The sequence below is a fragment of the Lytechinus variegatus genome, chromosome 9, assembly GCF_018143015.1.
Source record: "Lytechinus variegatus isolate NC3 chromosome 9, Lvar_3.0, whole genome shotgun sequence".
Taxonomy (NCBI): domain Eukaryota; kingdom Metazoa; phylum Echinodermata; class Echinoidea; order Temnopleuroida; family Toxopneustidae; genus Lytechinus; species Lytechinus variegatus.
In genome coordinates, this window is record NC_054748.1 from 38,179,796 (window position 1) to 38,195,069 (window position 15,274).

The 15,274-nt window shown below is 35.3% G+C and overlaps 1 protein-coding gene across 1 annotated transcript in view; it reads right to left on the reverse strand.

Moving 5' to 3' along the window:
• Window positions 1-15,274, reverse strand: part of LOC121422023 — a 65,381-nt gene that overhangs the window by 6,371 nt on the left and 43,736 nt on the right. Inside the window, exons 26-36 of the mRNA XM_041616825.1 lie at window positions 14,624-14,749; window positions 13,818-13,937; window positions 12,198-12,317; window positions 11,375-11,488; window positions 9,902-10,027; window positions 8,581-8,730; window positions 8,103-8,252; window positions 3,848-3,997; window positions 3,504-3,650; window positions 2,262-2,395; window positions 1,109-1,340 (exon numbers count right to left, since the gene is read on the reverse strand). Of these exons, the coding sequence (XP_041472759.1) occupies window positions 1,109-1,340; window positions 2,262-2,395; window positions 3,504-3,650; window positions 3,848-3,997; window positions 8,103-8,252; window positions 8,581-8,730; window positions 9,902-10,027; window positions 11,375-11,488; window positions 12,198-12,317; window positions 13,818-13,937; window positions 14,624-14,749 (1,569 nt within the window). The remainder of the gene's footprint in view (window positions 1-1,108; window positions 1,341-2,261; window positions 2,396-3,503; window positions 3,651-3,847; window positions 3,998-8,102; window positions 8,253-8,580; window positions 8,731-9,901; window positions 10,028-11,374; window positions 11,489-12,197; window positions 12,318-13,817; window positions 13,938-14,623; window positions 14,750-15,274) is intronic.

Below are 15,274 nucleotides of genomic sequence, written 5' to 3' on the forward strand. Positions count from 1 at the left end.
GATAAAACCGATTTTACAGCTATTGGTACCTAGTAAAACATGTCAAAGGTTGCCCGAATGTCCAAGCACTTTGGAAAGATATTGGATATAAATTAAGATTATAAAAAGAACTAGAGAATCTCTCAATTGAAGACACTCTGTTAGGGATTGATGGAAGTTAAAATATGATGAAAGGTTTGAATACAGTAATTATAATAGTCAAGAAGGAGATTTATTCCGCTAGACAGGAAGCTGTTTTGCCACCTGTTGAAACCATAATGACAAATTGTAAGAAATATAGGGAAGAATGATGTAAGATTGCACAAGAGAGGAATACCTTGGCGATACATATCCAGAAATGGGAAAAGGCCGATTTAGAGTCACGGATGGATGCGGATAGTTCATTTTCATTATTACTATTACATGTGTAGAGTAACAGACAGATTCACTTTTATTATTACTATTTTTCCCCCAAAATTATGTACATGTATTAAACAATGTTTTTATATTAGTCTTACAGTGTATGTTTTTATGTAATCTTCAGCAAGTGTGAGAAAAAATGTAACCGTTAATAATTATTTGCTATATTTAATTCGCCTTGTAATGCTTGGTGATACATGTATGATTTGTTTGATTATTAATACATTGAAAAAAGAAATAAATATACACACCAATCTAAAATATATTGGTATCTAGTAAAAAATGTCAAAGAGATTAATACCAGTTATAGTATACACACCGATCTAAAAGCTATCAGTATCTAGTAAAACATGCCAAAGAGTTTAATACCAGTCATAGTATACACACTGATCTAAAAGCTATCAGTATGTAGTAAAACATGCAAAGAATAATACCCATATAACATTTTATTTTGTCTGTGTGTTTGTTTTTGTTGTATTTAGTGTATTTAGATGTTAGGAAGATGTGATTTTTTTTTTTTTTGGGGGGGGGAGGAGGATACAGCATTGAAAGCACTAGAAGTATTGGAGGCATTAAATAATCTCCTACAAGGGTTATTTCCTTATAAACAATCTTTAAGCAAATTCTTATCACCTTTTTTTACTTTTAGTGAAATAATGATTATTTAAAACAAAAGTAAGACTTTTAAAAACTTTAAATGTGCACTTACTGTCTACGGCTAACTCTTCGACGTAAAGAGAATCGTCGAGAAAAGGTAATGTCTCATTCGCAGGTGACAGGTCTGTGGCTGATTCAGCAAGACTATCAGCGGAATCCTGAGATGGTGCTGCGAGACCGATTCGAAGATCACCGATCACACTACCATTTCGGAAAGAGACTACCTCACATGTGATACTGATGAGCTGAGCTGAATTCAAGCTTACATTCAAATACGTTGAAACCTGTGAATGATAAGGTTTATTTGGGAAAGCAAAGTTAGTACATGGTTAGTATATGGAATAAAATAAAATAATTGCTACAACAATACATACACTGTCTTCTTAAAGGAGAATGAAATTATTGGAACAAGATAGCTTGTGTGAAAACAGAAAAATCAAAGAAACAGATCAACAAAAGTTTGAGAAAAATCGGACAAATAATGAGAAAGTTATGAGCATTTGAATATTGCGATCACTAATGCTATGGAGATAGCAAATTGGCAATGCGACAAAGATGTGTGATGTCACTTGTGAACAATTCTCCCCATTACTTTAATATATATTTCACTTGAATTGCCTCTTTTATCACATCTATCCATAGATCATGTGTTCTTTCTACATGAGGGCATTTAATACATATTTTTTAAGAATACATCTTGGATAAAGAGTTTGTATCATCACAAGAAAAAGTAAAAAGAGACATTTTGAGGGTATTTTATAGCCCATCAAAGGGAAAGTTGTTCATCAGTGACATCACACATCCTTGTCGCATTGTCAATGGGAGGATCTCCTTAGCATTAGTGATTGCAATATTCAAATGCTCATAACTTTCTCATTATTTGTCCGATTTTTCTCAAACTTTCTTTATTCTTATTCTTTGATTTTTCTGTTTCTACACAAGCCTCTTTGTTCCAAAGGTTTCATTCCCCTTTAATAGAATTAAAAAGCTCTCCTGATGCTCACGCCTTTCAATAGTGTCTATATTCCAAGAAGTACATAGGCCTATACCAAGTACTGCAAAAGTACTCAAATCAAATCAAATAAATAAACAAAGTAGAATTTAATCTTATCTTATATATTCCGACTTAACCTAATCTCGTCACATAAAGCGAATAAAAGCAATAAAGAATATAAAAATCAAATTTAAAAAGTGGATATCCTCACCGCACCGCAAAAGACATCTTCCAAATCCATAAAAGCATTCGTAGACTGATCATTGAGTTCCTCTGTGAATACAAGTACTTCACCATCTCGTCTGTTGGCTGTGATTTCAATCCTTATGATGCTTACGAACGTTTCTAGTAAGAGATGAGATAACAATTGTAATTCGTCTACCTGTGTGACAAATGGGTACTGCTCATGGATAAATAACGTTTTGTTTCAGAGAAGTTGAGAGTATATAATCAGGATTCTACAATCATATTTTCATTAAACACCAGACACCCACTAGCGTACCTACGGAGGGGGGGGGGGGTAGTCTGCCCCCCCCCTGAATTTGCTTGTCAAATTTTTTGGCGGACCGTTTTGCCCCCCCCCCTGTGGAAAATCCTAGGTACGCCACTGCAGATACCATGGACCCCTGAACAATTTAAGTGAAAATTTGATATAAGTTTGATGCACACGACCATTACTTTATTTAATAATTTTCTCTTCATAATTTCAACATGTTTTTTAAAGTTCATATAACCTTTATTTCGTGAAAACAGAGACACTAGATTTCCACTTTAGTACATGTAGTTGTAATCTCATGTAAAGAATATCTTGTAATCAATGTGTATCTTTGTTGTCACACGAATCCTGTAAATCGGCAGAAGTGAATGGTAATAAATTAATTACCATGACAACATGAAAAGAACAAAAATATTATATACTGTAAGAGAGTAGAACTCATGCAAATGCAGTGGAATGAGTTCTGGTGCACTGGTTACTTAATTAAATAAATGAATTTAAATTCAGGACATTTATTGAGGTAATTCATAGGTAGAATATTGAATACAATATCTTTTGACATTAGTTTGCTTTATTTCTTATATTTCATTTCACTACCGGGTCCCGATTCATGAAGACTTGTTTTAACAAATGAAGAAATTACTATCAGCCAATCAGATTGCATGATTACAGTAGCTTTTAACTATTATTGCAAATTTGTAACAATTATAATAATAGCAATAATAATAATAATAATAGTAATAATAAAAACAATAATAAAGTAACGATATTATTTGGCATCCTCAAAGGGGCACTACCCGGACTTTAACTCCAAAAGGATTTTATTGAATCACATTTATGTTTAAATCTCAGCAGACATTAAAAAAAACTTTTTATGGGCATAAACATAAAATACAAACATGACATACAAAATGTATTGACACAAGTTTTCTTAATTCATTCTACTTCTTAACATACCAGTTGAAGGGATCGTTGTTGGAGGGGTAGAATCAGAAGTAGTTAAATCAGTAGGACTAGTATCTTCTGTAATAATTGTACTGGGTTGAGTGGTAGCTGTAGGTGGTGTGCCCTCTGTGTTGGTGGCAGCAGTGGGGGTAGTTATTTCTTTAAAAATAAAATAGAGATTATGGTTCACATAGAGGTGCACTATACATTACCCGGACTTTAACTCCAGAAGATTTTTATTGAATCATTGATGTTTACATCTCAGAAGACATTTTAGAAACTTTTTACGGGCATAAACATAAAATACAAAATGTGTTGACACAAGTTTTCTTAATTCATTTTCCTTCTGAACATACCAGTTGAAGTGATCGTTGTTGGAAGAGTGGTAGAGTAAGAAGTAGTTAAATCAGTAGGACTAGTATCCTCTGTGCTAGTTGGGCTGGGTTGTATGGTAGTTGTAGGTGGTTGGCCCTCTGTGGTAGTGGTGGTTGTGGGCGTGGCTATTTCTATAAAAAAATAGAAATCACAAGGTGTTATTTTGCAACTACAAAGCAACAACAACATCAATAATAATAATAATGATAATAATAATAATACTAATGATAATGATAATGATATGGTTATTCAGGATTGTGGTAACATAGCAAATATTTTTAATACTCATTTTTCTTCCATAGGCAAAAATTTGGCCAACAATATACCGCCCTCTCGTGGGCATTTCTCTGATTTTCTTGGTCCCTCTAACCCAAACTCGATCTTTTTAAATCCAACGCATATTCATGAAGTCATAGACATTGTTTCTCACTAAGGAAACAAGAAAAGCTCTGGATATGACGATATTAATAATATTATAGTAAAATCGATTATTCCATTCATTGCTGTTCCCCTAGTTCATATTTTTAATTTATCTTTAAGTAATGGGCAAGTTCCTGATTCTATGAAAATAGCTAAAGTTATCCCATTGTATAAAAAGGGGGACAGGTTGAGTGTTAATAATTATCGCCCAATCTCTTTACTACCATGTTTTTCAAAAATTTTAGAAAAAATGATATATGTTCGAACTTTCACTTTCTTAAAGATCATGATATATTCTCAAATTTTCAATTCGGCTTTAGAGAAAAACATAGTACCGTTCATGCTCTCTTGTCATTTATTGAAAAGGTAGCTCATGCCTTAGATAAATCTTCTCATATGGTTGGTATATTCCTAGACTTCTCCAAGGCCTTTGATACAATCAACCACGAAATATTACTCAGCAAACTTTTTCATTATGGCGTACGTGGCAAGGCCTTGGAGTGGTTTAGGAATTACCTTTCCAATCGAAAACAATTTGTTTCACTAAACGACCATTCTTCCAACTTATGTAACATTAATTGCGGTGTGCCACAAGGAAGCCTTTTGGGACCTCTTCTTTTCATAATATATATTAACGATTTTTGCAGATCATCTGAAATTTTGTCTTTCATAATCTTTGCTGATGACACCAATTTATTTTTTTCTGATAAAGACCCACACACTCTTGTTCAAACACTCAATCAAGAACTGTCTAAAATACTCGAATGGATTAGAAGCAACAAACTTTCTCTTAATATTGAAAAAACAAAATACATGTTGTACAGTAACACCTTAACTTCATTACCTAATAGTATTAATTTTGATAATTTTCAATTGGAATGTGTATCGAATATTAAATTTTTAGGTGTCATTGTAGATAATAAGCTTTCTTGGAAGTGTCATATTGACAGTATTTGCAAAACAATGTCTCGTAATATTGGTGTTATGAATAAATTAAGAATGTTCCTCCCATCAACTTCCTTACTCACACTCTACTCTTCTTTAGTATTACCATATCTTCACTACGGTCTGCTTATATGGGGAAACACACATCAAACTTTACTTAACAGGATTTTATTGCTGCAAAAGAAAGCACTTCGTATTGTTTTTTCTTCTCACGTACGTTCCCACACTGATCCTATTTTTTTCGAAAACAAAATTTTGAAGATCAGTGATCTTTACCTACTCCAGCTTGGCCAATTCATGTACCAATACAATAATAATATGCTTCCTTTTATTTTTCATGACATGTTCTTAAAAAACAGCTCCTCTCACAATTACCCTACTAGAGGTCGCGACGACCTTCATTTGCCCATGCTCAGAACACTGTTCGCCCAAAATACATTTATATATAGGGGCCCAAAATTTTGGAACTCTCTTCACCCTGATATCCAGTTTTCCCCTTCTCTTAATTCATTTAAAAGAAAATTAAAATTTATTTTGTTACAATCTTACAAAACTTCACATTGATTTCTTTTCCTCTATAATTTATTTGTTTATTTATTGTTTACCTGTCTACAGGTTGCCCTCGGTGTTGGTGTCAGATTGACTACACTTCTACCCCCCCCCTCTCCTATCCTTGACTTTCTCTTTCTCCATTTATCCCTTCTTCGTTTTTCGCAGATTGTGCAGCAATGTTTGTGTTTTGTTTCTGTTGTTTTGTTTTTTGTGTGTGTCTTCATGTCTTTTTTTTGTCTTTTGTCTCTGCTCATCTTTTAATTCTAATTTCCTTTATTATAATCATTATTTATATCTTTATTTCATTATCTATTTTGTATAGATATATAGTTATTTGTGTTATACTTTTTTTCGTCTTGAGTGGTCCACATTCTACAACCCTTGCTTTTCAGTGGACCACTCCGTTTTTCCAACTTTTTTGATATATTATCCTCTGTATCAGGTGCATATTCTATATATTTGGTTTACTTGAATATTTATCATTTGTATTTTCTGATGTCATATTTTATTTATTGTAATTAATGCTTCTTAATTTTGTTGGAAAAATTGAATAAATGAAAGAATGAAAGAATAATGATAATAATAATAATAAAGTAACAGTATTACATGGCATCCTCAAAGGGGCACTATACATTACCCGGGGGGGTATTCTGAAAAGTCTCGTAAGTTTCCACTTAAATATCCTTTTAAGTTACCCATTTAATGGAGCGCTAATGTACCTCCAAATTCGTATTCTGAAAACTCTATTAGCGCTCAATTAAGTCCCTTTAGGCCACTCCCCTACTGAGCCGAATTAGCCAATCAAATGCGCTCTTACAACGTAAAATTTTCTCCTAGCGCGCAGTGTCTCTTCACTTTGCTGCCTTGCAGCGCAGCGCCCGGCTGCTGCAGGTGCACTGCACCACGATCTTGATAAAAAGATTGTTTGCTGAAATGCTAAAGCATTTGCATCTGAGATTAGAGGTTTGTTATGTTGTTGAAATTAATTGTTGTCTTTTCCCTTTCTCTCTCATTTAATGTACCTTTGTGCTTTTCTCTTTTTTTCGAACGCGTTCTGATTTTCACAACTCTCTATTTGAATCCATTTGTAGCTTTCTTTCTTTTTCTTTTTCTTGTTTTTTACAATAATTTTTATTTGCCTCTGTCTCGGGGCCATGGTAGAGGGGGTTCTTCTTTAACTTAATTCCTACTTATTTTAAAAACTACATACTTTTCATTTATATGAGAAATATTCTCCAACAAAATTTGAATAAACATATTTTAAATATAAAAAAAGCATAATAAAAAAAAGCCGAAATTTTATTGATATTGGATGTTGAAACGTTATGACATTTATAGGTTTTTATAGGTGGGGAAAACGATGGCAGCACTCACTATTTTTTCTTTTGTATTTTATTCTATATATTCGTTTAAATACTAAAGGGGTCTATGCTTATTTTTCATTGTCAGAAACAAGGTTTAATTCAACCATGCACATTGCTGCATCTATCGTAATTTGGCAATTTCATTATTGTCAAAAAAGTGTGCAAAACAAAAGAGTTTACGATGCTAATAATTAAAGAAAATATAGAAAAAATAATAGTCATATTTTCCCTATAAGTACACAAATATTTCTGTCTCCTTTTTACCCCTTTTCTAATTTATTTATTACCAAATATAGTCCCATTTAAGAGAATCAACTGAGGTGACGTGGCCGAGTGGTCAAGGTGGAGCCTGACTGGGCACATGAAAGTATGGGGTTCAATCAAAGACCCTATTCCTTATTTTACTTGTTTCTATACACCACCTTTTCCCCTTTATTCTTTTCCCTTTTTAGCTCTCTCCTTTATTCTCTTCTTTCCTCCTTCCTTCCTCCTATTATTAAACCGATTTGATGATATTTATACGAAATGAAAGCCACATTTATCAAGATATGATGAGACTTAATGGACCTCTTATCACCATTATCTTCCCCCACTGGAAAGTCCGCTAATTGAGCGCTATGAGACTTTTCAGAATACCAAGTCTCGTAACTACTCAATTAAGTCTTTGCGCGGTCAAAACGCGTACTATTATTGCAAGTGCGCGCAACGCAACCCTGCCAAATAAGGAAAGGGCACTTAAGTGACTTTTCAGAATACCAAAATGCTAATTGAGCGCTAATTGACCGCTAATTGAGCTTTCAGAATACCGCCCCAGGACTTTAACTCCAGAAGATTTTTATTGAATCATTGATGTTTACATCTCAGAAGACATTTTAAAAACTTTTTACGGGCATAAACATAAAATACAAAATGTGTTGACACAAGTTTTCTTAATTCATTTTCCTTCTGAACATACCAGTTGAAGTGATCGTTGTTGGAAGAGTGGTAGAGTAAGAAGTAGTTAAATCAGTAGGACTAGTATCCTCTGTGCTAGTTGGGCTGGGTTGTATGGTAGTTGTAGGTGGTTGGCCCTCTGTGGTAGTGGTGGTTGTGGGCGTGGCTATTTCTATAAAAAAATAGAAATCACAAGGTGTTATTTTGCAACTACAAAGCAACAACAACATCAATAATAATAATGATAATAATAATAATACTAATGATAATAATAATGATAGTAATAATGATAATAATAATGATAATAATAAAGTAACAGTATTACATGGCATCCTCAAAGGGGCACTATACATTACCCGGACTTTAACTCCAGAAGATTTTTATTGAATCATTGATGTTTACATCTCAGAAGACATTTTAAAAACTTTTTACGGGCATAAACATAAAATACAAAATGTGTTGACACAGGTTTTCTTAATTCATTTTCCTTCTGAACATACCAGTTGAAGTGATCGTTGTTGGAAGAGTGGTAGAGTAAGAAGTAGTTAAATCAGTAGGACTAGTATCCTCTGTAATAATTGTACTGGGTTGTGTGGTAGCTGTAGGTGGTGTGCCCTCTGTGTTGGTGGCAGCAGTGGGCGTAGTTATTTCTTTAGAAATAAAATAGAAATTGCAAGCCGACTTAGATGTCATTTTGCTACAATATATATTATATAATAATAGGAGAAGGAGGAGAAGAAGGAGGAGGAGGAGGAGGAGGAGGAGGAGGAGAAGGAGGAGGAGGAGGAGGAGGAGGAGAAGAAGAAGAAGAAACATTAATACTAGTCCCGGGGGGGCCACTTCCATTCACGAGTGGATACCATGCGCGACCATGGGGTCTCGAAAAGCACCCTAAACACATAATTTCCATATTCTCAAAATGCACCCCTTAACAAGTATTGGCGTGTGAAACCCTACCCTAACAAGTATTGGAAACAAAACGATACTCTTGGCAAATATTCCCTGAACTGAACCCCTAAACAAGTACAGGAATGTTTTATTGTTACGGGTCCTTCGGTCGTCGGCTTTACCTTATTTGGTTTTATACGACCCCAGCTTCTACACCTCGCGCAAATCGGACTCTAAACACGAAGTGTTGGAGCAAAAAGGACATCCTTTATAATACATTTTAATTTTGTTTTATCATCCCCACAAAGTCGACCCTAAACACGTAATTTTCCTAGTGAAATAGATACCCTTTTTTCATTATTTTAGTGTTTTTTACACCCTTATCACGTTACGTACGTAACGTGCCCTATCGTGAAAAAGACATCCTTTTTACGTGTTTTTTTGGTCGCGCATGGTATCCACTCGTCAATGTAAGTGGCCCCCCCGGGATACTAGTACATGGCCCTGGGAAGCACCCACAAGATTTCCAGGGGGGGGGCTTGCTGTATGTATTATTCTCCACAGGCAGCAACCCCCCTGGAATTATGGAAGGTGTGAATAAAATGGAGAAATGTAACCAAACTGACCTTCATTTTGCAGTAAAACCCTTGTCGGGGGGGGGGGGGGGGGGCTCTACTTGTAAAGTTTACATCAGTGCTCCCAGTAACAAAAAACATTCCCATGTCCCGCAATAATAATTGGAATAAAATATAGTGTTATGTTATAGCCTATTCCATGGTGCATTGTATATTTACCCGGACTTTAACTCCAATATAATTTCATTGAATTATTGATCATTGACTTTTATATCCAAGTAGACATTTTTACTTTTTATGGGCAGAAACATAAATGCAAAATGTGTTGACAGTAGTTTCATTTTACTTCTGAACATACCAGTTGAAGAACTAGTCAAATCAGTAGGCCTAGTATCTTCTGTAATAGTTGTGCTGGGTTGTATGGCACTTGTAGGTGGTTGGCCCTCTGTGGTGGGGGCGGTGGTGGTTGTGGGCATGGTTATTTCTTTAAAAAATAGAAATCACAAGATGTAAATTTGTAAATACAAAACAACAAGAACAATAATACTTATTATTATTACTAAATTTAGCAGGCTTAGTTCATTTTAGTTCATTTCAGAACAAATTACCGAAGAGCCAAAGATGAAAAGGAGCTTAAATCTCCCTCATGTAGAATGTGTCATGACAATGACGAAACGATATCCCATCTGGTGAGTGAATGCAGCAAAATGGCACAGGCTGAGTACAAAGGAAGGCACGACAGAGTTGCAGCTGCAGTTCATTGGGGTCTGACCAAGAAGTACCATTTACCCCATGCACAAAAATGGTACGAACATCGGGCAGAGCCTGTAGTAGAGAAAATGACGTAAAACTCTTAAGGGATTTTAATATCCAGACAGACAAGGTCATTGAAGCTAGACGACCAGATATCGTTCGCTTAAAGAAGAAGGATAAGGAATGTCTCATAGATATTGCGATGCCAGGAGACTGCAGAGGTTGGCGTATAGAGGCGGAAAAGATACAGAAGTATAACGATCTGGCATGGGAGCTGAGAAGGATATGGAAGGTGAAGACGAAGGTGGTACCAATAGTCATCAGAGCCTTAGGAACTGTGACAACAAGACACAGAAGCTTTCTGGCTGTTTTAGGAGTCGAGGTGTCCTTTGAAACGATACAGAAGGCAAGCTTGCTTGGAACAGCTCATATCCTACGGAAGGTCTTGAATTAGAAAGAGAAGTAAACAATGAAAAGAGGACCCATTTGATAGGATATACAACAATAACCCTACATTTCTGGAAGAAGTCTGGTTGCTGTTTAATATACCAACAGAACATCAAGTTGTGGACAATGAAAATAATTATAAAAGAATATACATCTATAATTATGCAGTAGCGTAATCAATGGTGCACTACATACCCGGATTTAACTCTAAAATGAACTTATTGATCATTGACGTTTATATCTGGCATTTCACTTTAAAGTATTCCAAGCTATTTCCTAATACGAAAGTGAAATCATTTTGATGCACACAGATCAATAATTACATTGCTCTATTCTTCATTAAACTTGGTCACTCTCACACAATATATATCAGAGCCAGCTCTAATATATAACCATAATATATCAAAGCAATGAATTTCATGATGATCTGGTTTTCTTTTTGAAACACATTGAGGTGCTCGATCGTAATCCTGATTGAAAATCAAGAAAGTGTATCTGGCTAAGAAGAAAGGTAGTCTTAGTAATTACCACATCCTTGTTTTAATTTGTATAATGAAGGTGGGATTCCCGAAACTCTCATCCCTCAAGCTGATCTCAAGATTGCCCTACTACTTATTTTTGGTCAAATTACCCATTGAGCAATTAGTTCCAGTATAACCAGGTGCGCAGGTACAGCTATACATGTTGACCCCGTCTGTGCAAGTCGCTCCATTTATGCAAGGATTCGATTCACACTCATCAATTTCTACATAAGTAAAAATGAAAACCTGAAATCGTTAGAGTGGAAGAAGGGAAATGAATGAGCAATGCAGAATAAGGTCATTTGGCAGGACGAAAAACAAGTAAAAGAAGAAGAAGAACAAATAAGAAGAAAAAGAAGAAGCAGGTGAAGAAGAAGAAGATGAAAAAGAAGAAGAAAAAAAGAAGAAAAAGAAGAATAAGAAAAGAAGAAGCAAAGAAAAAAGAATAAGAGGAAGAAGAAATTGAGAAAAGGGAAAAAAGAGGGATAAGCAAAAGAAAAAAGAAGAAAAACAAAGCAAATAACAATCATCAACGAACAGGAAGACGAAGAAATAAGACTTAAAGAGGAAGATGATAGAGAAGTAGACAGAACAAGTTGAAAATAGCATGTAAATCGTACAGTACTTTTAAAACCAGTAGCAGTCTTACGGGGCTGCGGAAGCAGGGGAAGGGGGGCTTCAGCCCCAACCAACTTTTTTCCAAAACTGTGTACAAAAACGTAAAAATGACCATAACATTTTGATTTTTTGCATGGTCAGCCAACACACTTTGAAAACCTTTCCGCAGCCCCTGTCTTATAGTAAAAGTAGAAGAAGCAGTTGTAGTAGAAGTACTACTACGAATAATATAAGTAGTGGAAGTAATAGAAGAAGTAGTAGTAGTAGTAGAAGTACAAGTAGAAAAACATTTAGTATTTCAAAGAAAATCCTAACCTATACAAGAATCATTTCCAGTTCCAGTGTAACCGTCATCACAAGTGCAATAGTAGCTTCCATATGTATTTGTACAGTTCCCGTTACTACACACGTCTGTTGCATTACATTCATTGGTATCTAAGAAAGAAAAAAAAAAACCTTTTTTTTCTGAACAAAAAAAGATGGATTTCAATCATTCAATTTGTAATCAAAGTGTTCAGTATTGTAAACATGGAATGATGACAAACCAATTTAAAGACAAAATGGTTTTCACAAAGAGTTTTTAAACTTGGTAATTCACTCAAATAATATAAATGGTTTAAGGAGAAAAATTAAATTGCTCTAATTGCAGTAAACTTGCTTTGTTGGTATTTTCATGAAACAGACTGGGCTTCCAATTGTAGTATTTAAACCACTTTTGGGAACTTTGATCGCTTAAGCTGGAATGTTTATATAAATCGTTATTCCAATATCTTTAACAAGTGGAATGCCTCTGGCCGTCTCACCTGCATCACGCGGTTCAATATAGCAGCAGTGCTGACTTTGAATATTACTCTAACTCGCACAAGATGTTCAGTGATACATGGTTACTCTTATGTCCACTTTTTATGAACGAGACCAATAAACTTACAGAGATATGATGGTTATTCAACAAAAAACCTCAACATGGCCAAAGTCCATTGACCTTACATGACCTTTGACCTTGATCATGTGACCTGAAACTCGCACAGGATGTTCAGTGATACTTGATTACTCTTATGTACAAGTTTCATGAATCAGATCCATAAACTTTCAAAGTTTTGATGGTAATTCAACAGATACACCCAATTCGGCCAAAGTTCATTGACCTTTGACCTTGGTCATGTGACCTGAAACGCACACAGGATGTTCAGTGATATTTGATTACTCATATGTCCAAGTTTAGTGAACAAGACTAATAAACTTTCAAAGTTATGATGGTAATTCAACAGATACCCCCGATTCGGCCAAAGGTCATTGACCCTAAATGACCTTTGACCTCAATCATGAGACCTGAAACTTGCACAAAATTTTCAGTGATGCTTGATTACTATTATGTCCAAGTTTCATGAATCAGATCCATAAACTTTTAAAGTTATGATGGGAATTTAACAGATATCCCCAATTCGGCCAAAGTTCATTGACCCTAAATGACCTTTGACCTTGGTCATGTGACGTGAAACTCATGCAGGATGTTCAGTGATATTTGATTAACCTTATGTGTAAGTTTCATGAACTAGGTCCATATATTTTCTAAGTTATGATGACATTTCAAAAACTTAACCTCAGGTTAAGATTTCGATGTTGATTCCTCCAACATGGTCTAAGTTCATTGACCCTAAATGACCTTTGATCTTGCTCATGTGACATGAAACTTTAATAGGATGTTCAGTAATACTTGATTAACCTTATGGCCAAGTTTCATGAACTAGGTCCATATACTTTCTAAGTTATGATGTCATTTCAAAAACTTAACCGCAGGTTAAGATTTGATATTGACGCCGCCGCCGTCGCCGCTGCCGCCGCCGTCGGAAAAGCGGCGCCTATAGTCTCACTCTGCTTCGCAGGTGAGACAAAAATCGGATCTCAATGGATCTTGTGATGTGAATGACATCATACCACTGCATGTAAAACCATCATCATCAAGCTCAAATCCAGCATTGCAAGAACACGAGTAACTCCCCCGTGAGTTGATACAAGTTTGGTTGCATCCATGATTCCCGAGACACTCATTGATATCTAAAACAAAAAAAAATAATCAAGAAAAAGATTGTACCATTAATTAAAAGAAGTGAGGACAAGCCTTGAGTAGTAGTTGCAGCAGAAGTAAAAGTATTTCCAGTACAGCTGTATGAATACTGGTTAACGATAGGGTTGATATGGTTGGAAGAATTATGGTCAGACCGGTACCATCGTGGGGGGGGGGTGGACCAGGGGGGTGCCATTAAGATATACAGGAGTGAAAAGAGGAGAATGAACAGGAGAAAATAGAAAGGGTAAAAGTATTTACAAAAGGAAAACGAAACAAGATACAACTGTAGAGTGTAAAAAGGAGAGTTTTGGGGACGGCAGCTGGGCTAAATCTAGGTTGATAATGTGGGCACATCTCATAATTGATACAAGCTATGTATACATTCCATTATCATTAATTTGAATGAACATTTGACTGACAATACTTTCCGCCATAACTAGGAAAAGACCAGACTGCAATGATGTATAATAGTAGATATTATCAACTATCAATGCACTCTACAATAAATAGTCAAACGTAACATGCTGAGAGTGAAACTGATTTATTTTAAGAGTATTCCACCGTTATGGACAAAATGATTCAGATTATTTCAATAATTATGTTGTTGCTTTTATTCTAGGGGATAATCATGATTTGTATAATAAAGATCTGTATCGTCAACTCGTTTACCCACCTAAGCAAGAAGCATTCCCGATTCCGAGTTGGAAACCTTCAGAACAGGTACAAAAATAGCTACCATCTGTATTTGTACAGGTACCGTTACTACATACATCCGTAGATAGCTCACATTCATTGATATCTGTAAAAGAAGGAGAAGGTGAAGTTGGTAAATTAGAAGATGGTGATGATGATTATGGTGGTGGTAATTATGATGGTGATGATGATGGTTGTGGTGATGATAATGGTGATTATGATGATGATGATAATGGTGATTATGATGATGATGGTGATGATAATGGTTGTGGTGATGATAATGGTGGTGGTGATTATGATGATGGTGATGGTAATGGTTGTGGTGATGATAATGGTGATGATAATGGTTGTGGTGATGATAATGGTGATTATGATGATGATGGTGATGATAATGGTTGTGGTGATTATGATGATGATGGTGATAATGGTGGTGGGGATTATGATGATGATGATGGTGATTATAATGGTTGTGGTGATGATAATTGTGGTGGTGATTATGATGATGATGGTGATGATGATAATGGTGGTGGTGATTATGATGATGGTGATGATAATGGTTGTGGTGATGATAATGGTGATTATGATGATGATGGTGATGATAATGGTTGTGGTGATGATAATGGTGATGGTG